The sequence below is a fragment of the Macaca nemestrina genome, chromosome 9, assembly GCF_043159975.1.
Source record: "Macaca nemestrina isolate mMacNem1 chromosome 9, mMacNem.hap1, whole genome shotgun sequence".
Lineage (NCBI taxonomy): Eukaryota > Metazoa > Chordata > Mammalia > Primates > Cercopithecidae > Macaca > Macaca nemestrina.
This window is the reverse complement of record NC_092133.1, coordinates 86,075,338-86,101,850: the sequence shown is the minus strand read 5'-3', so window position 1 is coordinate 86,101,850 and position 26,513 is coordinate 86,075,338. Positions and strand designations below refer to the sequence as shown.

The 26,513-nt window shown below is 47.7% G+C and overlaps 1 protein-coding gene across 8 annotated transcripts in view; it reads left to right on the top strand.

The window, feature by feature from the left end:
- Window positions 1–651: 651 nt before the first annotated feature.
- Window positions 652–26,513, top strand: part of LOC105486649 (V-set and transmembrane domain containing 4) — a 147,501-nt gene continuing 121,639 nt past the window's right edge. For all 8 annotated transcript variants that reach the window (XR_011607913.1, XR_011607914.1, XR_011607915.1 and 5 more), the window contains exons 1-2: window positions 652–743; window positions 8,242–8,643. Coding sequence is in view for 5 of the 8 variants with exons in the window: in XM_071069971.1 (XP_070926072.1) it covers window positions 689–743; window positions 8,242–8,643 (457 nt within the window). In the remaining 3 variants the exon portion in view is untranslated. The remainder of the gene's footprint in view (window positions 744–8,241; window positions 8,644–26,513) is intronic.

Here is a 26,513-nt window from a genome sequence, read left to right as displayed (position 1 = left end):
CACATGGAGATTATGGAACTGTCCCAGGGCCTGACCGTGGCGGGGTTCAGCAGCATCGGGAAAATCACTTTAGCCCAGGTCTGGCTGAGGGCACCGTAAATAGGCACTTCTGTTAACAGTTTCCACATATTATGGGATGGTCTGTGTGGACCCTCTCAGTTTTCCAAGGGTCAACACCTGGGACCCCGCCCTCCATTTCAGGGCAGCAGAAGGGGCTTCTCCCCACTCAGCGTCTCCTTGGCTCCGAAGGGTCCTGTGGAGTGAGCGCTGGAGGCCCAGGGCCAGCGGGTGAGTCTCAGGCCAGAGGTTCCCTAGACGCGCCCCCACCCCCTGGCTCCCAGATCCCGCCTTCCCTTAGGAATAACTGCATCTGTGGGCAGGGGACCGCCGGTTGCCTTGCAGCAGTGTGTTCTCCGAGTCACCAGCGATCACCTTGCAGAACCTCAGTGTTCTCATCTGGGAAATGGGGCTGGTGAAAGGAGACGCCACAGATACTGGAGCTAACCGATCGCGCGGCTGCTCCCGCGCCCGGTGCGGGCCTCGGGACCCAGCAGCCCCGGCCCTGCGTGGCAGGCGGCCCAAGGGGCGGGCCGGGGGCGGGCACGGGCGCGGGCGCCGGGCGGGCTGGCGGCGGCCGGGCCAGGCGGCGGCGCTCTCTCGCGTCACAGCGCCGGGCGGCGGCGGGGAGATGCGGCTGCTGGCACTGGCGGCGGCCGCGCTGCTGGCGCGGGCTCCGGCCCCGGGTAAGCGCAGCGGGGCCAGGCGGGCGCGGGGAGGGTGGGGGCCGGGTGGCCGCGCCGGGGAGGCCGGGGCTCCAGGCCTGGTGGGGAGGCCCCTCCGGGCGTGGGCGGGGGGCTGCGCTGTCACTGTAGCCGGCGCGCTCCGGTGGGCTCGCCGCGGTCTGGCGGGCGCGGCGGCGCCTCCCCAAGGTTCAGAGGACGCCTCCCGGGAGCGCGGTCCCCGTCCCGACCTCGCCTGGGGCTGGGCACTCTCGCAGCAGCCGCGATCTTCCCAGCGGCAGGCCCCGAGGGGAGATGCAGCAGGAGCGCAGCCGAAGTTGGTCGTTCGCTTTCCTTTTTTCCACAGCAGTCAGGACACATAACTCTTGGCAGGTTCCTCGGAGCAGCAACTTCCCTTTCACTCTCTTTGGAGAGTTACTCCGAAGACAAGTCAGGAGCGGCTGGATCTGCCTTGGCCAGGAGGTGGGGAACGGGGACTTGCTCATGGGCCTTTTGAAGTGACCAGGCCTGATGAGAGGGGCATCCACGGCTGGATGCAGCGACGCCTCTCCCACCAGCACCTTTCTTTGAGGACAACTTCTTGGTCCACACTAGTGGCTTTCTTTCGGGTTTTACTGCTGCCACTTGTAAGTGGCTTAAGAATTTTCCCTCTTTTTTCCCCAGAGCCCTGTCCGGCTGCCTCAGGACAGTACGGGCCGTACTGGCTGGAATAATAGTAATAATACAGGTATCGATGGTCACTTTTCCTGGGTGCCTATCTGGGCCTATCTCATTTAATCACAACAGCACTTCCAAGTAATCATGACTACAACACGTTTATATATCCAAGTATTAAAACAAAAACAAAAACAAAACCATGAACTTGATTAATCTCACCAGTAACCTCTGAAAAAGATGCTATTATTATCCCCATTTTATAGATGAGGAAACTGAGGCTCAGGCCCATGAACGGACTTGCCTTAAGTCACTAGGCTTATAAGTGGTGGAGCTGGGATTTGAACCCAGGAAGCCTGGCTCTGGGCTCTGTTGATAACCACTAAACTGTGTTGCCATTGTTTTGAAAATTAGGAAACTGATTCTCAGAAGTAAGTTTCCAAGAGTGATCTGGGTACCAAGTGGTAGAGCTGGCATTTGAGCCAGCATTAATCCATAGATCCCAGTCTGAGGAGGAGGCACTTGGATAACAGTGGGAAGAAATCCATCCACTGTCCCCCAGCTATAAAGTGCAGCCAGGCTCCCAGTAAACCTGAAATCCTTGCTGCGGGAAATGTACTTTTTCCCGGTTGTCACTGTCTTGGCTGGAAAAATGAGAAGTTTGCCTTGGATCGTGGGCAGGGCCAGTTCTCGTGGTCTCTGTGGGGTAGCCAGCAGCCAGTGGTCCTTCCCTTCCCAGGCTCCATGACCACCTTCCTAATTGCAGGAGCTGTCAGAGTGGATGTCCCAGAGCTTGGCTTCTGCTGGGGATCAAGGGCATTCTCATGTTTCCAGGGGCCCTTGGGAGCCTTGAGAGCTGGAATTCAGGATCCTTTAGAGTCTGCCCTGGCTGTGCCCAGGGTCAGCCCTGAGGAATGAAAAGAGCTCCTGCTTGTGGGACACTCACTGTGTGCCACCCACTCTTCTAAGTGCTTCATTCATGACTCCTCACCACGATCCTGCTGGGAGGGGCTGGCAGACCCATTTTATGCATAAGTACAGCTTCTTAACTGCTGCACTTTTCTAACTCTCTATTTTGGGACTGAGCAGGACCCTAGTGGTCACCTGGTCCCATGTCTCATTTTACAGGAAAGTAAACTGACAGACAATACATTTACTATAGCAAATCTGTAGGCTTGAGTGCTGGCTGAGCTGTCTTTGAAGCAAGATGGCCTAGGTTCGAATTCCAGCTCTGCCACTTACCATGTGAGCTTGAACAAGGGCTTAGCCTCTCTGTATGTCAGTCCTCTTGTCTATAAAATGGGAATAAACAGAGTATCAGGATAAATTGAGAAAATACATATAAAGCGCATCGAGTTTGTACCCAGCAGGTATTAGCCTCTATCATTGAGCAAGGTGATACTTTTATCCTGGATGGACCTATTTTCAGGTGATAGGCTAATGTGAGTGAATAAGTCTTCATGGGCTAGGTCTGGTATCACCTCTGCTTAGTGCTCAGTAAATACTGGCTCCTGGTGCCAAAGACTGTTAAGTAATACAATTGTATTTCTTTCAGAGATTTAGCTGTATGAATTCAGACTATCCTTTTAATAAGAAAGCTCACTGTTCCTGATCAGTACTGACAGTTTGCATTCCTTATAAACTTAGAGGCTCTGGTCTCCCTGAAGTGAGTGGGGGCAGTTTCTTCAGGCAGAGAGGAAGTGGGAGGCACAGAGCCACCAACACATCCCTCACCTGCTCAGAACCAAGGGACTGTGCCCACCTCTGCATCCCAGATGAGGCTGGTGCCTTGTTGTGTTAGCTGTCCTTGCTCCCCTGTACCTGGAAGTGGCCATCTCCCACTTCACAATGAGCAGGTTGTCCTATTCAGCTACAAGGGTGTCCTAGGCTGTTTTCAGAGTTGTGTTAGTCCTTTTCATGACATTATTCAAATATAAACAAGGGAGTTAGACACCTTAACTTTTATCCACAGGAATTTGAGATTCATCTACAAACATAACCAGCTACATCGCTTGTGGGATCCAGTGTCAAATGAAAATGTGAGGCTCCTTGTTAAAATGTATTAAAATTTCAAGATAGTAACAGCAGAGATTAAACCATGCTGGGGGAGTGAGGCCTTCCAAGCATGGGGTACTGTGTGCCTGCAGGTCATGGGCCCACGAAGCCCACTGTACTCGCAGGACAGTGTGCATGCCACTTTCTATTGCTACCCCCTCTCCAGTCTCAAGGCATGCAAACTCTATCTGTATTTTAAAGGTGCTTTTGCATTGGCACCTATGCTTACTGTGAAAGGCATTATTTTCCCATTTTTCAGACGAGGAAACTGAAACTCCAGGAGGCTCACACCTAACAGAATCAGGTTTCCAGCCTGGCTCTGTCAGATGCCAGCCTCTGGCTCTCTACCCAGCCCTTGGCTCTCTACCGAGCCCCACCAAGCTGCTGCTTCTGTGTCTCATCGTTTCAGCTACCTGAGAAGGCCTGGGACCATGAACATCCCAGTGCTCAGCGCATGTGGTGCCCAGGACTACCAAGTCCCAGAGCATGTGCTTATTGGAGACATGGGATTCGCTGCAGCAGGAATCCTGTCCCTCTGTTTGTAACAGTCTCTTCCCTATCAGTTTTGTTATATTCCTCCTTTAAAAAGTGGCCTTGGGGAACCTGATTGGGGTAGGGAATACCTTCTGAGGACCATGTGTTGGCAAGGGTGTCTGTCAGGCCACAGTCGGGTACAGTTCACCAGGATGAACTGACCTTTCCATTTCTAGCCTGTACGGGGTCCCTCCTGCCTCACGACCTTTGCAGAGGTGGGGCTCCCTCCTTGGAAGATCGCTCCTTGTTGCTGCCTTGAACTTTATTTTATTAGTTTCTACTGAGTCTTCAGCTCAAGCTCACATCCCCAGAGTCCCTTCCCCTGACTCCGAAGTCTAGATCAGGATTTTGCCATGATTTTCTTAAACCCTGCACTTTTCTCTGTGGCACGTGACACTGTAGTTATATTCTCCCATGTCTTTTCCCCAATGATTGACTGCCTTACCCACTGGACTCTCCACTGCACAAGGTCAGGAATGTTGTCTTCTTCTTTACAACATGCCTGCTGCATGAGGCTTAAGCTGGAGGAAGCAGGAACTGTAAGTAGAGAGGTACAATGGGGAGGGGGACGATGGGTCTACCTCCCACCTCAATTCTCCACAACACAGGGTCACAAAACAAGAAGTTAATTTCTTCTTTGGGCCAGAGTGACTTTGGCAATCTTTCCTAGGCCAGGAGAGGGAGGATCTGCCCTGCCTGGCTGCTCCTTCATCTACCTGGTGGAGAAGGGGGCGAGTGACACCATCGGATCCTGCCCCTCTGACATGCCAGGCATGCAGGGACTGTCATTGAGACTGAGATCCAGAGGGAAGAGCCTGGGCTCCTGGGGGCCCTGCACCCTTTCTCCTGCCTCTGGACACTGGTGCACCTACTTCCCCTCGTCCTGTCCTCTGATTGCCATTGGTGTTCCCTCTGCTGAGCCCTATGGTCCTGATGACTGTAGGGGGAGATAACGGACTACCTCTCTCTTAGTATTGAAATGAACACCCAACTGGCTCACATTTGCCAGCCCCTGGGTGCCCTAACTGCATTCACTCTCCTCCCTCCTGCCTTGCCCCATCTCACAGTTGCCTGGATACATGTGCCACCTTTGCTGGGTTTAAGGCAGCCACGTCCAGGGCTGGGGAGGAGAAGAATGTTACTTAAGGCACCCAGCTTTGCTGAGAAGGCTTATCACAGGCACAGGGACCCCACAACCTGAATAGCTTGTGTCCTCCAGAAAAGCTTTCAGACTTGGCGGGGGCCTGTGGCCATCAGAGTTCTAACCACACCACCCACCTCCTGGCGCTGAAGGTGGCAGGTAGAGTGCTGGAATGAAGCTTGCTGTGAACAGGGCTGGATTAGTGTGCTTAGACTGTCATAACAAAGTACCATAGGCTGGGGTACTTACACAACAGAAATGTCACATTTTGGAGTCTGGAAATCTGATCAAGGTGCTGGCAGGGTTGGTTTCTCCTGAGGCCTCTCTCCTTGGCTTGCGGATGCCACCTTCTCCCTGTGTCTTCACATGGTCTTCCCTCTGTGTGTCTGTGTTCTCATCTCCTCTTCTTATAAAGACCATTGATACTAGATTAGGGCCCAGCTTAATGAGTTTATTTAAATTTCATTACTCCTTTAAAGACCCTATCTGCAAATACAGTGCCATTCTTAGGTCCTGGGGCTAAGGCTTCAACATATGAATTTTGGGAGGACACAATTCACCCATAACAAAGGTCTTTGCACTTTGGTAGAAGAAACAGATGCTTGTGCCATTTGTAAGAGAATATGGGGCAAAATGAAGGCAGGGAGGTGCACCAATAGAAAAAGAGGGTTCATCCTGGGAGGCTAGAGCATAGTCCTTTCCCTTTCCTGGGAGCCCCTGACCCTGTCCTGAGCCACAGAAGTGGAAGGTTTACTAGCTTGCCTCCAGGATGGAATCTGGTCTCCCATGGGGACTGGAGCACTTGGCACATCCTTCTGGTTTCAGTCACTATAAATAATCCCTCTTCCATGTAGCGTTAATAGGAGGATCCTGGGGCGTGGAGTCCCGGCTGCACTCTCATCCCTCCCATCTTGTTTCAATTTCCTGCCTTCCTCAGCTCTCCTGGCCTCTACTGGGAAGCTCTTGAGGGCGGGGTGGGGCTGGACTTCAGTTCTGGAAGCCAGCTGCTGCATCATTGCTGGTCTCTTTGCCTGCCCAACCCCTGGCAGCTGTTGTAGCTGGGTCAGCCAGTGTCCCCCAGCTGCTGCATTCCTCACCAGGGAGCTCCTGCCGTGGAAGCTGTGTGGACTTCACACAGGGTTTCAGCAGTGAGGAAGAAATGTCTTCTGACTAATTTAACATGGCCCATGGGCCAGCTGCCTGCCAGGTGGGCGAGATGCAGGGGGACTGGTTGGGCCAATTCCTCTTCATTTGCCTTGCAGGAGGGGCTTCTGATGACAGCGGGATTGCTACCAGAGTGGGTCCCTCCTTTGGCTACACATTAATCTGCAGCCCTAAGTATCTCCCAGGCTGGCTTTGTCCTGCATCCCTGTAGACATAGAAGACCTCATACCCATCCAGAGGAGAGTCCAACTGAGCCTTAACTCTTTTTTTTCTAAGCTCACTTCCATATATATCAAAGACTTTGGCGTTTTAATCCCTGGGGACCTGTGAATGGAACCTTGCATGACAAAAGGGACTTTATGGGTGTGATGAAGTCAAGGCTCAAGGAATTACCCTTGAATATACTGTGGGCTAGTGCTTGTCTTCTGAGAGATGAGAAAGAAAATTAAGGAAAAACGATCCTCAAATCATCTGTCTTGAGGTGTTCAGTTATTAAATCAATAGTTGAAACTATGTAGGAGGACGACCTGTTGCCTGGATTTTTACGATGAAGAATAGTTTGTATCTACCATCACTCCCCCAGCCCACCGCAGGGCCACCTGCTTGCTGTCCCACAGCCTCCTTGTCAAATGTTCAGATCTTGCTTGATTTGTTTCTCCTCTTTCCTTCTTGCTTCCCTGCAGCACTGCCCAGGGGTCAAAGCTTTTGGTGACTGTGACATCTGGGGCCCAAGCCCTCTTCTGTTACCAGATGGTGGCATTTGGGAACTGAAAGCTGTGCTTTGGGATGACGGTGGGATCACCTGCTTGTGTAGAAGGGTAGAGGCGAATGGCTTCCTGGAGTGATACATGGGGCAGGCAGTACAGGGGTGGGGACATGGAGCTCGGTGAGAAGACAGCCCTGACTGGGCAGAAAGAGGTTCCAGGCATCCTGTGCAAAGCGTCTGTTCTTGGGCCCTGCCTGCCAGAGTGTTGTGCCATGAGCACCGGGCAGCCTGGTCACACTGGGTAGTCCAGGGTGCACCATGAATCATGGCTCCTGGGAGAAGATTTCAGCACTCAGCCTCTCTGAGGTCTGCTGGTCTGGGTGGTGGAGTGGGCGCTGGGGTGGCTTCATCACAGGTCAGCTCAGGGGCAGAACAGCGGCTGGGAGTGGGCAGCCCTCAGACTGGTTTTAACTGAGGAACCAAAGGACAGGAGGTTGTGGATGGGGCCTGGAATTCCAAAGTGTCTTTTGGAGTGTTGGGAGAATCTCTCATCCCTCCTCTTCCTGGGGTTCAATCGTTCTTTATTCTTGCTCTTCAACTCTGAGAAGATGGATCCTTCAAATCGGAAATCAAGCAACCCCTGTTGTCCCAGCTCATACCGGACCTTACTACTCATCTGCCCTGGGTACAGCTGAAATAGCGGAGGCGGGGAAAAGAGCCCAGCTTCCTGGTGGACAGGCCACCAGAGAGGAAGCCCTACCCTGCCCTGCTCCAGGGCGGCTCCCCACCCACAGCATGGCTGACATCAGGCCAGGGACAAAACTGATAAAAGCAGGCCTTGGGGAGGAGCAGGGGTCAGGTGGTGAGGTGTGGGAAGTGGTGGGGGGTCAGATGTGGGCTAGACATTTTTAAGAAATTCCAAAAATCTAAATCTTTTATGTGAAATTTGAATTTTAAATGTCAGCAACTAATTACAAAATTTTGAAAAATACTTCTGGGTCAGGAAGTCATTGTTTAGCATCCCCCATGGACAGAGTGGTCCCATAGATGAGACAGTGGGGGCCCACAAAGGCTCACCCCCAGAACAGCCGCTCCGCTAGAGAGGTGAGGGGTCGCCTGCTTCTCTGGCTAGGCAGAGCACCAGGATGTCCAGTGTGTGGAGGCATTTCCCGGCTCCTCGACTGTGGACTGCCCACAGAGGGACTTGGGGCCCTCCTCATCCTCTCTTTTCCCCTTTTTCTCTGCAGAGGTCTGTGCGGCCCTCAATGTCACTGTGTCTCCGGGGCCCGTGGTTGACTACCTGGAGGGACAGAATGCCACTCTCCTCTGCCACGTCTCCCAGAAGAGGCGGAAGGACAGCTTGCTGGCCGTGCGCTGGTTCTTTGCACACTCCTCCAACTCCCAGGAGGCCTTGATGGTGAAGATGACCAAGCTCCGGATGGTGCAGTACTATGGGAATTTCAGCCGCAGTGCCAAACGGCAGAGGCTGCGCCTGCTGGAGGAGCAGCGGGGGACACTTTACAGGCTCTCTGTCTTGACACTGCAGCCCTCTGATCAAGGGCATTACGTCTGCAAAGTCCAGGAAATCAGCAGGCACAGGAACAAGTGGACGGCCTGGTCCAACGGCTCCTCAGCCACAGAAATGAGAGGTGAGGGTCTTGGTCTCCCTGGGTAGAGACGATGGCAGGACAGGCCAGTGAGCCCCCCTTTGCAGCCACCACCCAGGGGCTCCCGGGTTGGCTCTGTTGCACTAGAACATATCTTGTGGGCCTTTGTTGGTCACAGACATGAATCATGCCGTGGGATGAGGGTAGATCTTTACCTGGACACTGGCTAATGCGCTGTGTAGACACAGAAGTGAGAACAGAAAGGACCAAGTGCCTGCCCCAACATGGCCCAGCCCCCACTCTGGGCAAAGCCTCTTGTGTATCTGAAGTTGGACTGCTGTGTGCTGTCAAAGGTAAACAAAGCTGGACCTGGGTTAAAGGGGTCAGGACAGATTTTATTCAGCAGTAGCTACTGCAGTAGAGAAGAGAGCCTGGCCTGAACTGGACTCAACTCTGATTTGTGCAGACGTGACTACTTGTTTTAAAAGGAGAATGAGTGAGTGGGGGGTAAGTGGGGACTCAGTAGAGTCAACGAGGTGTGAAAATTGCGAAAAGCAGTAGGGAGGGTTTTGGCTCATATGGAGCCATCTGGGTTTGCTAATGTGCTTATGGAAGTTTGGCTTCTACCTTCTCACAGAGATGGGGAGATGGGGGTTTTGTTTTCAGGTATTGGCTGGAACAAGCAGTAAATGCTTTGGGCAGCCTTGAGTTTTCTCAGGCAGGCACTTTCAGGAGGTCATTGTAGGCAAAGGCATGTGGCCTTGAGCCATTAGAAACTATGTTAGTGTTTATTGGAGTCTTTAGGCCAAGATTGAGACTTAGTCGAGAAGGGGCACCGAGGAGCCTGGCTGGAATTTGGCTAAGGAGGGCATCTTTGCCAGTGCTCAGCCTCCCACCCAGGTCTGTGCAGGCTTGATGGCTTTGGCTGAGGGGTGCCAGGCACCCATGGAGGAGGCACGCGTTGGGAGGTCTTGCTGTGAGTCGTCAGGCCTGGGAGCAGGGCAGGCTGGTTGCCCAGTGGAACTGATCCAAGCTTAGGCAACAGCTAGCCAAGAAATTCATGAGGAAGTGGGCAGGGGACCAGGGGTAGCCCTCCCTTCCTGAAGGCAGATAGGAGGGATGGGCAGCATTTCTGCAGTGTCTCAGCTACCAAGTGCCATATTTTAGGGTTGTCATTTTTTTATCACCAGTGTTTCTATTCAGGAAGACACCTCTCACAGTTTTAGTAAGATTTTCTATTGTGCACTAAATTATGCCTTTGATTGATTTGAAATTGAATTTAGTTTGGCACAAGATCAAGAGGATCACAAAGTACAGCTGATCGTCTCAAATACGAAAAAGCATCTAATTTCATTGTACACATATAACAAAATATTCAAGGTCTTAAGTGATGTTGTTTTGATAAGCCTTTTTAAAGGACAAAACTTAGTTGTGAAAAGTATTTTTAATGTCCTATATGAATAAGGGACATAGAGTAAAATAATTTATATACAGAGTCTTTACAGTAGTTCTATTTTACTTGTCTTTGGAGTTTGCCTGTTGTAATGTTTATAGGTACAGAATGATGTATTAAATAGAATGTGCAATTTTTTTTCTTGAGCAAATTAATTCAAGAAAACCAGTGACTATTGGCTTATTATTTTCACATAGAAAACAAGACATCAGATCATCAAGGGCTGGGCCAAGAACCCACTACAAATACCACTTGGCTCTGAAACACAAGATCTTATATATATATATGATATATATATATGATATATACGATATATATGATATGATATATATACACACATATGATATATATATGGTGTGTGTGTGTGAATTGTGTTGTTTTTGGTCTTTGTGTCACAGTGTATTCTGGAGTCATAGATGAAATCTCTTGGCAGTGATGACATTCTGCCACATAAAACATATAAAAAGTTTGCTACCTTCAAGTAAGCAGAGTTATCTAGCTAGTTGGTTAATGTGAATCTCATTTCAGTGAGTGAAGCTGGGTTCAGTCTAGAACATTTGTTTGTTCCAAAAGCATGAGGTAGTTTTTAAGACTTCACTGGAAATAAGAATCTCTTTTCCCCCTTCTTCTCTTGCTCCCCACTTTCCTGCCCTGGTCCTCCGGTTTCTCTTTTTTCCCCTCCTCAGCTCCCCTTCCCTTCACTTCCCACCTCTTTTCTTCTTCCTCTTTCCTCTCTCTCTGTCTGTCACTCTTTCTCTCTCTGTCTCTCCCTCTCTGTCTCTCTCTCTCTTTGTCTCCCTCTCCCTCTGTGTCTCTTTGTCTTTCTCTGTCTCTTGTTTCTGCCTGTCTTTCTATCTCTCTCCCTCTCTGTGTCTCTCTCTGTCTGTCTCTCCCTCTCTGTCTGTCTCTCCCTCTCTGTCTCTGTCTCTCTCTTTCTCCTTCTGTCTCTCTCTTTGTCTTTCAGTCTCTCTCTGTCTTTCCATCTCTCTCTGTCTCTCTCTCCCTCTGTGTCTCGGTCTCTCCCTCTCTCTCTCTCTCCCTCTGTCTCTCTGTGTCTGTCTCTCTCCCTCTGTATCTCTCTGTCTCTCTCTGTCTCTCTGTGTCTCTGTCTCCCTCTGTGTCTCTCTGCCTCTCTCCCTCTGTGTCTCTCTGTCACTGTTTCTCTGTCTTTCCTTCTCCTCTCTGTGTCTCTCTCTGTCTTTGTATCTCTGTCTCTCTGTCTCTTTCTCTCTCTGTGTGTGTCTCTGTCCCTCTCTCTCTCTCTGTGTGTGTCTCTCTCACTGTATCTCTCTAGCTCTCTGTGTCTCTCCACTTCTCTCGCCCGCTCCCCTCTGACCTGTCACCCAGAAGTGGTTCTACCCTCTCAACAGAGCTCAGCCTCCCTTGCCATGTCTGCTCTGTCTCAACCCCTGGGCAGGGCCATGATTTGCTGATGGAAAGATTCAAAACCTTAGGAAGCAATGACCATATCTTCTAGAACATTCTATTTAGGCTTCCAGGGGACTGTTCCAAGGCAGTTAAGGAAAGGCAACCCCAAGCAATGGCCTGAAACCAGGCAGGCTGTTTGGTTTGGAGCGTGTCCGCCCCAGGCCGGGGCTGTTCAGAGCCTTGGCTGCCTGTTCTTCCTGGGCAGGGCCAGGAGAGGCCCACGGCTCTAGCCTCCCAGAGCACTTTTCCCGGGGCCCTGGACCTTGCTCCTCTGCAAGGGCCTTATTTTCCTAAATCTCCACCTCATGTTCGTCGTCGTCGTCGTCGTTGTTGTTGTTGTTGTTGTTTTTGAGACAGAGTCTCCTTGCTCTGTCGCCCAGGCTGGAGTGCAGTGGTGTGATCTTGGTTCACTGCAACCTTTGCCTCCTGGATTCAAGCAATTCTCCTGTCTCAGCCTCCCAAGTAGCTGGGATTATAGGCATGCGCCACCACACCCAGCTCATTTTTGTATTTTTAGTAGAGGTGGGGTTTCTCCATGTTGGCCAGGCTGGTCTTGAACTTGTGACCTCAGGTGATCCGCCCACCTTGGCCTCCCAAAGTGCTGAGATTACAGGTGTGAGCCACCTTAAATGGGAAACAAAAATACAGAACAACAAGGATGAGAGGTTCTGTGGGTTAGAATATCAAACAGGAACTCTCGGGGGGTTTGAGTGCCCCTGACCCCAGGCCCGGGGTCTCTCTTGTCTAATCTGCTCATGTCACCTCCCCCCTTTCAACAGGAGTCTCCAGCCATCCAGTGGAGAGGGGAGCTTTTTCTTGGGATTTCCTTTCTAACACTACCCCACTCTTTGCCCTTCACCACAGACTTCATCGTGATCTCCTTCCTGCAGAGTTCTTGATGTGAGATAAAATTGCTTGTCTTTCACTGGAAACTCCCAGAAAGAAAGGCTGGTGCCCGGTCTCTCCTCATTTCTGTCGTGAACACCTCACCCAGCACATGGAGGGTGATTCATGATGAAATATTTAAAGTATGACTCCCAGTGCAGAGAAGAGCCATAGGAATGTTGGCTCTTATTATCTGTCCTGATTTCCATATGTTGGTTGTTTTCTATTGCAAAAGTAATATAGTGTAATATAGTTCAATTATAGAAAACATGGAAAAATACTGAAAGGGTTTAAACAAGAAAATAAAAATGCCTTACCATATCTCTACTCAACTTAACATTTCAGTGCAAATCTTTCCTGTCATTTTATGCAAACAAAAATTTAAAACCTAATTTCAGTCTTACTGTAAAGAGTGTTCTGTGACTGGCTTTTCTGATATTACTAAATAGTGTGCACATTTTCCCTTGTTAAATATGCTTCCAAAACATAATGTTAATGATGGAATAATGTTCCATCATGCAGATGGACCGCAATTTAGCTTTCTACTTATTGTTACTGGACATTTAAAACTGCTGTACATCTTTGTCAATAAATCTCCATGAATATCCCTGACCTTAGCATAAAGTCCTGGAAATAAGATTGCTGGGTCCAAAGATCTACCCAATTTAAAGATGGACACAATTTCAAGAAGTGAATTGACCTCTAAGATAGTTTATAAATTTATATTCCCACCAGCATTGAAAATGCCTTTTCCCCATGGATTGGTCTACATAAGAGTGTTGGTTAATTTTATGTGTTGACTTGACTAGGCTGAACGATGCCCAGATAGCAGATAAAACATTATTTCTGGGTGTGTTGGTTCTATTTCTCTGGGATCCCAGACTAATACAATCATATATACTTTTTGAGGATGATGATGATAACAATGAATGCCTGCAACAGTGCCTGGCACACAATTGCTCCTCAATAATACTTGATGAATGCATAAAATGTTCTTTGTCAAGTGTCATTAGCACGTGTTGCTGTGGATGACTTTGAAGTAGGCATGACTTGGTGGATGTAGTCACCCTCTCTGGGATGCCTCACTTCTCTTTCCCTTGACCTATTCCAATCATACATATTTTTTGGGGTCCCACATCCATCTTTCCTCTTCCGTCAATGCCTTCTTTGGGCATGCCAGCCCATGGAGTGCTCTCCGACTGGCAGCATCTTGTAGCTTCTGTTTTTAGCACTGTAGACACAACATTATGTGGTCATGCCACTGTTTTTCAGGCTGCTGCGGCACAAGGATGATGTCAAAAATATTATACATAAAAGAGTTAGCCAGGCACGGTGGCTCATGCCTGTAATCCCAGCACTTTGGGAGGCTGAGGTGGGTGGATCACTAAGTCAAGAGTTCAAGACCAGCCTGGCCAACATAGTGAAACCCCATCTCTACAAAAATATAAAAATTAGCCAGGTGCAGTGGAATGTGCCTCTAATCCCAGCTACTGGGGAGGCTGAGAAGAAAGAATCGCTTAAACCCAGGAGGCGGAGGTTGCAGTGAGCTGAGATCGTGCCATTGCACTCCAGCCTGGGTGACAGAGCGAGATTCCATCTCACACACACACACACACAAAAGTCAAACAACACAAAAACTAAAATGTGCAAATATCTTTCTCCCACCCACAACCTAATATCCCCAGTTCCACTCCCATCCCCAGAGATAATCATTGTCAATAATTTGGTTTAAATCTTTCAAATCTCTCTCCTATTGACAATCATACACACACACACAAACACACACACATGCAAACACACATGTATTTTAACAATAGTGCATGTATTGCTTTTTAAGTTGTTATGATATTACATGTATTCTTTTGTAACTGGTATTGTATAGTGAGACAATACCAAACTGCACCCAATCATTCCCACAGTGATGGACACTTAGGAATCTTCCAGTGTTTCACCAACATAAACAGTGCTTCAGTGAAATCCTTGTACATCTTTCCAAGTATATCTGTTAGTTAGATTCCTGGAAAGGGAATTGCTGGGCCTAAGGCTAAGCATATTTAACATTTTTGTAGACGATGCCAAAATGCTATTGCTGAAAAGACTTTACAAATTTATACTCTGACCATCACTGCATGATAATGTCTATTTCCCTGAAGCCTCTTTAACAATCAATATTATTAATCTTTTCCATTATTTATCACAATAATGGGAAAAACATTTCATTGTTTTAATTTAGATTATTATATTCAATACAATACAGTGCAATTTAATTTCTGTTTTTGTATCCAATTATTAGTGAGGCTGAGCATCTCTTCACATGGTTATTCATAGTTCATTTATTTATTCTGTGAATTGCCTGGCCATAACCTTAATAATTGGGTTGCTGTCTTTTTTATATATGTGTATGTGTGTGTGTGTAGATCTGATCATTAATTTTTCTGCTGTAACATATGGTGCAAAATTTTCTTCCTGTTTGTTACTTTTCTTTCCACTTTGTTTACGTTTTCTTTTACCATATAGATATTTCACATTTCTGGGTATTTATGTAGTCAAATTTGATACTTTTTCCTTTGTGGCATTGTTTTCTAGTGGAATTTTTTATTGAAGTGTAATCTACATTTCAATACATTATACATGGTACTTTGGTTCTGTATCGAATCTTGGAAAGGATTCCCTGCCCCAAGCTTATAAAAGTGTTTTCTATATTTTTCTTTAATATTTTTAGATGATTAAAAGAAAGGTTTACTCCTTTATCTCTTTGGAATCTGTTTTTTTATATAAGATATATAGTAGCTAATTTATTTTTTCTTTACAAAAGGCTAAAATGTTATCCCTACACTGTCTGTTGAAGAAGTATTTTTCTAGGTTGAAATGTCACATTTTTCATAAGCTAAATCCTATATTTAAATGAAAACTTTGTACACTTCACCAATATAGCACTATTCTAATTATTATAGAATAGGGCAAATATCCTCGTTATTTTTTAAATTGTCTTAGCTATTCTTATATATTTCGTTTTTCTTTAAGATGATCTGGAAGATCAACTTACCCAGTTTTGTAAAAATTATGTTGGGGTTTGATTGGGATTTCATTGGCTTCTGAAGTTACTTTGTTATGGGCATATTCATCTTAGACATCTTTATGATTTTAAATGTTCCTATCCAGGAACTTGTTGTATTCCTTCCTGTAGTCAGGTTTTTTTTGTGTTTTTTTTTTTTTAAGTCTTTCAATACAATTTTTTTTCACATGACTCTTGAACATTTTTATTATGTTTACTTCTAGGTATTTTATAATTGTAATTAGGATATACCATCTCCTGCTATGCGGACACATATATGTGAAGCTTTTAAATTGGTATTGCTGGTATATAGAAAGTTTGACTTTTGTTGAGTTATATTTGGCAACATAATGAGTTAACTTACTATTTCAGATGTGGTGTTTCTCAGTTGCATTTCAATGGTATCTGTGAATTAGTATCTCATTATTTTTCTAACCATATTGCATTGGCCAGTACTACCTGTACCCTTTTTGTATGACACTACTGTGAGTTTTAACCTACCATTTGGGTTTTTATCTTGACCACATCTTTCCATCTAGCCCATATAGCTACTCTCAGAGACTGTCAGTTGCCTTATTAAAAGCCAGCTTTGAGGCAACCATGGCTTTTTCATGATCCTTACTGGTTAACCTATCACAAAAACAATTGGGATTGCCCTAATAATATCTCTTAGGCTCCTTTCCCTTTCCCTTCTTTTCCTTTTCCTTTTCCTTCCTTCCTTTTTCTTTTTCTTTTTGATGGAGTCTGGCTCTGTCTCCCAGACTGGAGTGCAGTGGCACGATCTTGGCTCACTGCAACCTCCTCCTCCTGGGTTCAAGCGATTCTCCTGTCTCAGCCTCCTGAGTAGCTGTGATTACAGGCACCAGCCATCACACCCAGCTAATTTTTGTATTTTTAGTAGAGACGGGGTTTCGCCATGTTGGCCAGGCTGGTCTCGAACTCCTGACCCCAGATCATCCGCCTGCCTTGGCCTCCCAAAGTGTTGGGATTACAGGCATGAGCCACCACGCCTGGCCTTCTTTTTTAATTTCTTAAAACCCTCATTTAAAAATCCATCCCAGAAACCTGTCAGAGACAGATGAAAAGTCCACTAACCTATAGCTTTTAGAACTTATTTGTCTCTCTCTCTCTCTCTTTTTTTTTTTTTTTTAGCAAAACACTTGCATGCCTCTAGCCATGTGACTCCTTTTCTATTTTCCAGGTTTCTTGCTTTTCCTTAACTGGAGTTTTTTTTCTAACCTGTGAATGGTCATCACTTAAGAAAGGTGAGGGGGTTCTTCTCTGAGGAGGGAAGGGATGGGAATGTGGTGAGGGAGCCCACTGGCTGCAGAAGGTCATTACTGGGAACACTCACCTGTGGGGATGTTGAATAGAGTAAACCTGTGGATATTACTGGGGTGCTACAGCCATACTGTCATGAACACTGATTAAAATCTCTCAGTTTGGGGGTTGGAATTGTTTATCCATATTACAGTGGAGTCAAGTCTGTGATCACAACACCAGTCCATATCACTTGGACTGTGAGTTACTTCTTTGAGTGGGAAAGAAAGGGGTGTAGGCACAGAAGTGCTGGGGGATTGCCTACAACCTGGAGCCTGTGACATTCATGCTGCACCCCTAAAATGGTTGCCCCTTATGAAGTCAGCCTGTGAGTCGCGTGCTTGCAAAATGCTTTATGAATATCATGCAAAATAAAAATCAGAAGGAAAAAAACCAAGATCAATCCAAATAAGCAGCCGACCCTAATATCTGCAGTGGTCTCTGCTTTACTTTGCTGTATGTTTCATTTTACCCAAAATCTGGGTATGTCCTCGAGTATTCATGTATGGTGATAAAAAAAAATAGGTACAAATTGTTTGAAAAAATGTACACGAATAAATGAACTCCTGGAGGAACTTCTGAAAGTGTTTGGCTGAGACGTACATACTGTATTAATTTTGAGCAGGGCATAAGCAGCTTTTATGTTTTGTTGTGCAAATTGTTAAAATATGGTAGAGAATTGGGGATTTTAAAGCGCCGGGAAGTATTAAATTGGGGTTTATCTGCAAACCAGGTATGTGGACGATCTGAGGGTGGTGCTCCTGGGTGCACCAAGGGTTGTTGGTGTCGTCATGGGGCACAAAATCATACAACAGAAATGAAGAATGAAAGGGACAGAATCTCTGGAGAACAGCGGAGCCATGCCTGGCTTTTTCACAGAATCTCATGCCAGATGAACTTGTTGATGTCGTTTTTATTACCCAATGGTAAAAGGAAAGGCAAAGAAAAAGATGCAGTTTCTTCAGTTGCCTGTGCCATGTGATGATTTCACTGGGTGAGAAATCCAGCTTAGAGAGAAAATGGATTCGAAAGTCCTAAGTGACACATGGCATCGGAAACCCCTGAAAAGGTTTCTAGTGGAAATCATGAGGGTCAATGTTAGGTTTGATTTCCTTTGATTGTTTTATCAATGACATTGAAAAAGAAGCCCACATCACCCTAATGAACTTTATAGAAAATGCAAAATTGGGAAATGTTCTTAACGTCAGCGAGAAATAACACATAATAAAAATGATTCCAGAGCGGTAAGAAATATAGGCAGGAAATAACAAAATGAAATTCAATTTGAAAAATGGCACAGCAATACATGTGGGGAAAACAAATCTCAAGCATTGCTGGATAGGCACAGGCTGGGGGGCAGGGTGGGGGTGGGGCTGCAGGGAGGCTCTCTCTGTGAAAGGATTCGGAGTGGTAACAGCAGCAAATCAGCCGTGCATTTGCAACATGAGACTGCATCTCAACAGCTGGTGTTGTTTCCATCCACGTACAAATCGACCTGGAGCCCCTGAGAAGGAGGCAATTGTGTCGTAGGTACTACACTCGTGAGACCCTACACAGTCAGCTTTGGGAAGCTCATTTCCAGACAGACAGATTTAAGCTAGAGAAGATAAGCAAATGTGATGAGGAAGTGAGCAACCCCCTTCAGAGACAGGATCCATTCTTATCGAGGAAGCTTTGCTCGGCTTAGTGAAGAAATACCATCAGAAAATAGTATTGATGATGTCCAGCAGCGCTAGGTGGATTCATTTATCCCTTCACTCAGTGTGCGTGTTATCAAACACCTACTGTGTGCCAGGCTGTTGGAATAATGGAGATCCAGAAACACATGGGTGGATCCATCTATAGGGGTGGCAGACACACAAACACATGGGGTTTTGCAGTGTGAGTGCAGGGGACAGGGCACTGTGGGAACACACTGGAGGGTCCCTGAAGAGCTGAGGGAGAGGGCAATGTTGGAGATGACCTTGGTGGTTTATGTGGCGGCGGCAAGGACATCCAGGGGGACAGGCACTGCAGCTCATGCCAGGGCTTTGGGGACTCTGCATTAGGCCTGGAAGCTTACAAAGCATTCCAAGCCTCTTGAATGTTGGCTCCCTGGGGCATGAATCTAGGGGGAATCAGATTAGAGGAGAAGGAGGAAGTGGGGTCTTTTGTGGTTGCATGAGCTTGAAATGATGGAGGACTAACTCTGGCAGTAGGAATGGGGAGACATTGAGAGGTCAGATGTGAAGTCTTTACTGACTAACTGGATGTGAATGATGGAGCGAGCTTTGGGATGACACCGAGGGGTCTAACTCAGTAAATATGTGTAGCAGCTTTCACTCATTCATCACGAGCAGGCCAGATGCAGGTGTAGCTTCACTGCAGGTGAGATGTGATGAAGTGGAGTGCATAATAATGCCCTGCCCAGCCCCAAGGCTGGTGAGGAAGAACAAGGCCTGAGGGCTGTGTGCCCAGCACTGTGGGGGCATGTAAGGCTGAAGGAGGTGGCACAAGGAAAATGGGATGAGAATTGAGGGAGCATGAGCAGGGGGTTGGGGTGATTTCAACAGGAAGGTGCACTGCTCAGCCATGTCTCCCTCTCTCCAAGGTGTGGCTTATTTACATTGAGAGTGTCCAGGGCATACTGAATTGGAACTTGTTTCATACCTGGCAGGCATCATAGCCTAGTGTTGGGATTCCCAAATGCTCTTGTTTCTCTATGCCCTTAGGCCAGAGAACAAAACAAAAACAAGAACCCACGCAAACAAACAAAGACCAGTTAACAGTTTTGCTGAAGTAGTTGAGTCACAATTTTAGGTAAGTATTGAGATGCAGACAGCTTGTTCTTGTCCTCTTTAGGGTAAACTCCAAGGACACTTTTGAAATGAGGTGATGATTTCATATTTTAGGGGGCCAAAATGTCTCATATAAGTGAAAAATAATATATAGCTGGTTATGGTAAATATCTTTTCAAATAATGATACTTCCTGAAGAAAAGCACTTTGCTTTGCCCTGTGTTGCACAGGCTGTGTCCGCCCATGTCCGCCCTGCATGCTCAGTGCTACCGGGCCATGTGCTGAGTCTCAGGCCTGCCCTTGATAACTTCAGCTGCTGTCTTCCTGTTTCTGGCAGGTCTAGGGCCTGATTGCCCCTCTACTCACCCTTGACCCTTTGCCCCCAAGTCTAAGACGTTGCAGTTTGTTTTCTGTCCTTTTTTTTTTTTCAACCTTCCTTTACTCCCCAAGCTTTGGGAGTCTCTCGACCTTTGTGTCTCCTCCATTGTGCTTGACATCCCATCACCTCTAGATGTTTCTCCGTTGGGGACAGATCTGGCTTGGTCCCTCTGGAAGCACAGATTCTGTAGACTTGCTTAGCAGGAGGAGGCCCCCGGTGGGCCTGGGGCAGGGCGAACCCTTAAGCTTGCTTCCTTCTTCAGGTGCTGCCTGGAGAGATTCCAAGATGAACCATAAGTGTCCAAGGGGCTCCTGGTGAAAGATGGGCCGCAGCTGTAGCCCCGAGTGCCATGTGTCCTAAGGTTCCTGTGGAAAGCGTTGAGACAGGTTTGCAGGGCCATAGCCTGAGTACACTTCATGGGCCTTCACCCCAGGGAGTGTGTGCTGCTGTTGTTCACAGGAGTGATGTAGTCATTCGTTTGAGGTTCCTGCTCTTAGAGAGGCCACAGCTTTGATCCCTAAGTCCTCAAAAAACATGATCTTTAGCCGGGCACTGTGGCTCATGCCTGTAATCCCAGCACTTTGGGAGGCTAAGGCAGGTGGATCATGAGGTCAGGAGTTCAAGACCAGCCTGGCTAACACGGTGAAACCCTGTCTCTACTAAAAATATAAATATTAGCCGGGCATGGTGGCAGGTGCCTGTAATCCCAGCTACTCAGGAGGCTGAGGCAGGAGAATCACTTGGACCTGGGAGGCGGAGGTTGCAGTGAGCCGAGATTGTCCATTGCATTCCAGCCTGGGCAACAAGAGCAAAACTCCGTCTCAACACACACACACACACACACACACACACACGGTCTTCAATGGCTTTTCAACCCAATCCTACAACCCAAAGATTCAGAAGCAGCCTAACATTCTGAGCCAAAATAAATCTTCCTGCTTTTAGATCGAGTGGTCTTTATCAGCAGTGGAAATGCTAATAATAGAAGCAGTTTGCAAGGGATATCTCCTGAAGTTTAATTGTAATTCACTCTAAACCCAAATAGTGTATTTTAACAAGCCAAATTGTTATTTCACTTAAGATTATGTAAGTAAGGTTTAAATATGGAGAGTGGACAAAGCAAATGGAAAAAACTCTGTCACCCTAAAAGTATCTGGGGGCAAAGATGAAATTATAATGTGATTTCTCATCTGACTGTTTAACCCCAAAATGTGAGAGGAAATTTAGTGATTAGATCTGAAGTTACTACCACAGGGAACTGATGCTTCAAGTTTTAGTGGAAGAAATTAACGAAATAATTCCTTTTTCTCTGGAGATACGGAACAGATAATTAGGAATGAGATTTACTAAACATTTAGGGCTTCTGCTTAATTAAGCAAGCACACATCATGGTGTTTAAAGTGTCAACAGGTCCAGACACTCAAAGGGATCAAATTGACAACTAGAGTGTAATTTAAACACCACTTTAAACAATTCTTCATCATACCTACCCTCATTCCAACTGCCATGGTCTTGGAAGAGTCTAGATTAAACATTTAATCTCACAAACATTCAGGAAGCCCCAGTTTATGAGCCTGTCATCACTGTGCCTTGCCCAAAGAGAGGTACAGATGGAGATGTTTGATTCCTGCCCTCCTGGGGCCCCAGACTCAAAATGTAGGGGAGAAGCCATGGTATAGATATGGTTATAGATTTAATAAACATTATGGAGGTAGCAAGCAGGAAAAGTGTGAAAGGGCCAGATGAGGGGGTGAAGCTGACATAGGAGTAAGGGAGATGAGGACACATTGTTGGGCCATAGGAGAAGGTCACATAGAGGATGTGGGACTTCGCTTGGGGCACAGGAGAGCTTCAGCAGACAGCCATGGCTGTGCTGTTTCAGTAGAGAGGACAGCCTGCTCAAAAGTGTTGCAAGAGGCCAGAGAGGCATGCAAAAGTAACTCAATGAACTTAGATATATGTTTGCAGTTGGTGGGGGTCAGGGGTTGGCAGCAACAAGAGGAATGGTTGGAAGGATGGACCCGGACAGGGAACTTGGTACCAGGGACCCTGCCAGAGTCTTCTGAAGTGCACCCTCACATGTTACGTGGTGCATGTACACAGAAGGGGCCCAATGATGGCTTTTTAGATGGAGGAGTGAATGAGTGATCCAAACTCTGGTACCAATGAAAATGGCAACTAGGAATGGGAAGTAGTAGCAAGTGTATATATAGCCCTATCCTGGACTTGTGTGTGTAGAGGACCAGTGACCAAGCCCTAGGTTTCAATATTTCCTAGCTTCTCACTGGGGACATAAAGATGGCCTTTGTGCTCTGTAGCTCCTTCACTTTCAGGATGTGGACTTCTTTTCCAACCGCCTTCCCATGGGAAGTCTATTTCATTTTTTTTGTTTGCCCTGTTGCTTGGTTTGCTGGAATTTGTCTTGGACTGAATGCGTTAGGAAAGGGCGGCATCCACTAGACAATGCTGGAACTTCATTGTTTCTCATCAGCTGCTGCCTGTAGGTCACTCAGAGGTCCTACTGACATATATGGCTTTATTGGAGCCCCAGGGGAGACTGCCTTTGACCTAAATCTTGGAGAGGTAAGGGAGAAAGGAAGCAATAGGCCAGTGCCTGAGAGCAGGAACAGAGAAGGTCTCTGTGTCTCTCTGGGGCTGCAGTTGCACGCCCCCTGCCCCCCCAACACCGAGAATGTTGCTCCAGTTATAAACAGTAAGGACACAGCTATATTCTAAGAGCTGTTTCCTTGGGAACCATCCCATCCATCGTTGAATAAGAAGGGAGTATGAACTGAATACACTGCATTTGAATTTGGGACAAAAGTGTTGGCTCATCTTTGTTTTACTTAAGAATCTTTTCTTCTGCATACTTCACATCACCATCCTCTTCCAGCCCCTTTACATTTTCCTGTCCTATCAACCTGTATAAAATGCTGCCTGAGGGAACTGGGGTGGGGTGGTGCTTGCTCTCTCCTGGTGCAAATTAGCAAGGCCTACTTGCCAGGGATCAGGCTCCTAAACTTCTGCCACTTCCTTTCAACTTGAGGGAACTTAATAATCATCTTCTGTTTAAGAAGAATCACCTTCTGGTTAGGAATCATCTTCAGACTTTCTGCTTTCATCCTGTAGGAAACTAAACTCCCAGAGCCCATAAAATAAATCATGACAGACACAAAGCCTGCAGCTCCAAGGCCAGAACTTTATGGAGAAGTTAGCCTCTGCAGCCAGGTGTGCTGGTGCATCCCCACTGCTTCTGAGGCTCCAGGGGAAGGACTGTTGCTGGACAGCGTAGGACCCCCTGACCCTGGCTCCTCTGCTAGCCTTCCGGAAAGTAACGATGTCATAGTCCTGGTAAGGTGGCCTTACCCCACTACATAACATTCTTTTCATTCATTCATTAAGAGTAACTATGACTTGAACTATGGGCCAAGGAGGATTCTAGAAAGTGAAGAAAACAGACACAGATAATGAACAAGGTAGAATAAGTCATGCTGTGGTGCACAGTGATGGATTTTAAAGCCACACATTCCATAGAGGAAGGGTGTGAAACAGATCACCACTGGAGGAAAGCTTCAATTCAAATTGTCTCCAGTTTCCAAGACAGGCAGGTGACCCCTTGGGAAGACACATCCATCCTTACACATGTTCTGTTCTTTTCAAAATCATTGTTTCTTGAAAGCTCTGTTGTGCACATCATTTTCCACATTGAGACATGCTATTTAAAGGTGCTCTTTCAGGGTCCTTTTGAAATGGGAATAGTTCCCTTATCCCCTAGCAGTGCATGTGATAGGGGTGTGGCTGGCTTCTTGGGTGCCCCGCTGCTCAAACTCTTAGGGGCGCATACAGATGGGCAGGAGCTGTGGGGCTCCGACCCCACTAGCAGTGTCCGGGGGTGAATGTTTATAGCTCCTGAAGCCCCAGTAGGCATGTGTTATGGTGCGCTCTCTTACTTTGCTGACTATAGGTGGCTTGTAGCTCAATTAGACCCTCCACTTTGTGTCAAGGACAGAGGGCTTTCTGTATCCCAGGTTCTTGCCTTGGTGTACTGGAAGAATCAGATCACATGTGAGCTTGGAGAATAAGTGCAGTTTTATTGAGTGCAAGTAGCTCCCAGCTGATTGGGGAGGTAGAAGGGAGACGGTTTTCCCCTGGAGTTGGGCTGCTCTGTGACCCCAGCTCTCTTCTGACTGCCTCGGCCAAACTCTGCCTGGTGCCTCGTCCCACTGGTTGATGACCTGCCTGCATGCGATGCCTGTCTGTGTGCTCTTCTGCCGGTATGCTCTGCTTCATGTTCTCTGGACAAGCAAGCTGCTTGTGTCTTCTTCCGGTGATGTGCTCCTCTCGATGTCTGGCCGCATCTGTCTCTGCCTTGCTAGGGTCTCAGGTTTTATAGGCCCAGGATTGGGGCGTGGCAGACCACAGTGGTCGTGGGAAATGTAACATTTGGGCAGGAAATGCCTGTCCACACCTAGGTCCATAGGGGTGCAGCCCTAGCCAGGGATCACGCCCTCCTCTACCCAGCATGCTCCTTCCCCCTTTCCATGTTATTCAAAGGGACCACACTCTTCCCTTCCCAGCACTCCGGTATCACTTAGTAGATAACACTTCTGTGGCAGGGTCACTCCTTATCCTTATTGCTCTTGTTTTCCCTGGATTAAATAGAAGAGGCATTGGTTTAGTTTAGAGTTCTAGACCCTCTCCTGGATTGGACGGGACACTGAGGCCCAGGGCCTGGTTTCTCACAGCAGGAATTTCCTCTCCCACATCTCCTTGTACTCACTTCCCATCTTTCTTCTCGGAGTGCACATGACAGAGACTCTCCAAGTAGGGTCCTCTGGCCTGGAGCCTCAGAATTTCCTGAGAGGTGAACTTTCTCATCAGGCAGAGTCCCAAACCCTCCCAGAAACTCAGGGGCAATGCCTGGGAGTCTTCATTTTAACAAGAGCCCAGTTGATTCTTCTGCTCAGTAAAGTTTAAAACTATGGCTTTAGGGCACTAATGAAGGCAGCACCTGCTAAGATCAAGATCTGTAGAGTCAGGGAGAAGGCTTCAGCTGGCCTGGCCAGTGTGGGCACGGAAAGGGAAGGCACGTCTCCTGAGCCCAGCTGCCCGCCTTCCCTGTACCCTGGCTCCTGCTCCCTGCTGCCTCCTTCTTCCCCTTGGCCCGCCAGGGCCCCACCACTTTCCTCTCAATCGAATCCTGCATTCTGGAAGGCTTTCCGTCTCAGAAATGTGCACCTGGCTTTGGATATAGCCTAGAGTTGCAATTTAAGCTTTGTTAATTGTAAGATTCTTTGTTAAAGGAATTAGAGGCACCAGTGGGAGAGAATTTCAGGAGACATGGAGCCTTCCCAGGACCTCTTGGAATTTTTGGCCATCGCTTTCGTGGGTGAGTGAGGTCAGTCTAGACAAAGCATATCAGCATCCTCAGTGAATGGGGGACCCCAAAAGAACCAGAGGCCCCTTGGCACCCAGAGGGCATTGTCACACGGTCTTGGTGTGAACTCACCTGTGAAACATGCCCTCCCCAGGGAAGTTGGCAGGGCGTTCTTTCCAAGCCAGGAATTAGGGCTCTCAGTTTTCACACCTCTCTGAGTGATGGTTTCCCCCCAGGTCCCATCAAAGGGGACTTGACTGAGGCTCTTTCTTTCCAGTCTGCTTCCTCTAGACATGTGACTGATAGAATTGGTTTGTCTCAGTACCTCTGGGCTACGTTCTTCCAGACTGTTTGATCCTGTGGCCACTATCTTCAACAGAGGGGCAGTGACACGATGGATTTCACAGCTTGTCCCTTATTAGATTTCATCCTATTCTGCGCTCCTGGGGAGGCCCTCGAGTGGCCCGTAGCTCTGTCATCTGGGCCACTGCCTCCCCGGAAACTCTCATGGGCTCTGCCCATTGGGTGCTAGGGTCCCAAGGCAATGACAAAGCAGTCAGTAGGTCAGCTGACAATTTAGCTTCTGAGCACGCATCACACCTCCCTCCACTGTGAGACCTGAACCATCAGACAGACATAAAAACCCACTTTAGCTCCAATACAGCTGGACTGAGATAGGTGGCTTGGCACTGAGGGGTTCCTTCTGCTTCCCTGGACAGTTTTCCTGCCTGTTCCCCTCTCCCCACCCCCCACCCCAGCATGGGGACTAGAGGCCTGCACACTGTGGTCCTTGCACTGCCCCCGTCATGGTCTTCCTGGACACAGGATGGATGGGAGAGGAGTGTGCGCAGGAGTGGTCATAGGCAGGGTTCTGTGAAAGGCAGGGCTGGTGTCACTCCTAGCAACTGGGGTGATGCGACTGTCCCAAGGGGCCCCACATCATTTGCCCCCACGTCAGCTATTTGCTGGGAGACCAGTCTCAGAGCACAGGGTAGGACAGATGCTACTTGGAAGTTCTTTACCATGTTTCTCTCACCCAGAGAGGAACTATGGTCAGAAGCTCCTGGATCAGGAGCTTTTCCTTTCCCACCAGGGTTGAGGGAGGTGGTGAATGCAGACGAGAGGGCAGAGAGAGGCAACATCATTCCAGTCCTGCTCCTTCCTGGGAAGGGATGGAAGTTCCATTTCTCCTCCCCATCATGAAAACCTGAGCACAGAACAGCAGAGTCCACCATCAG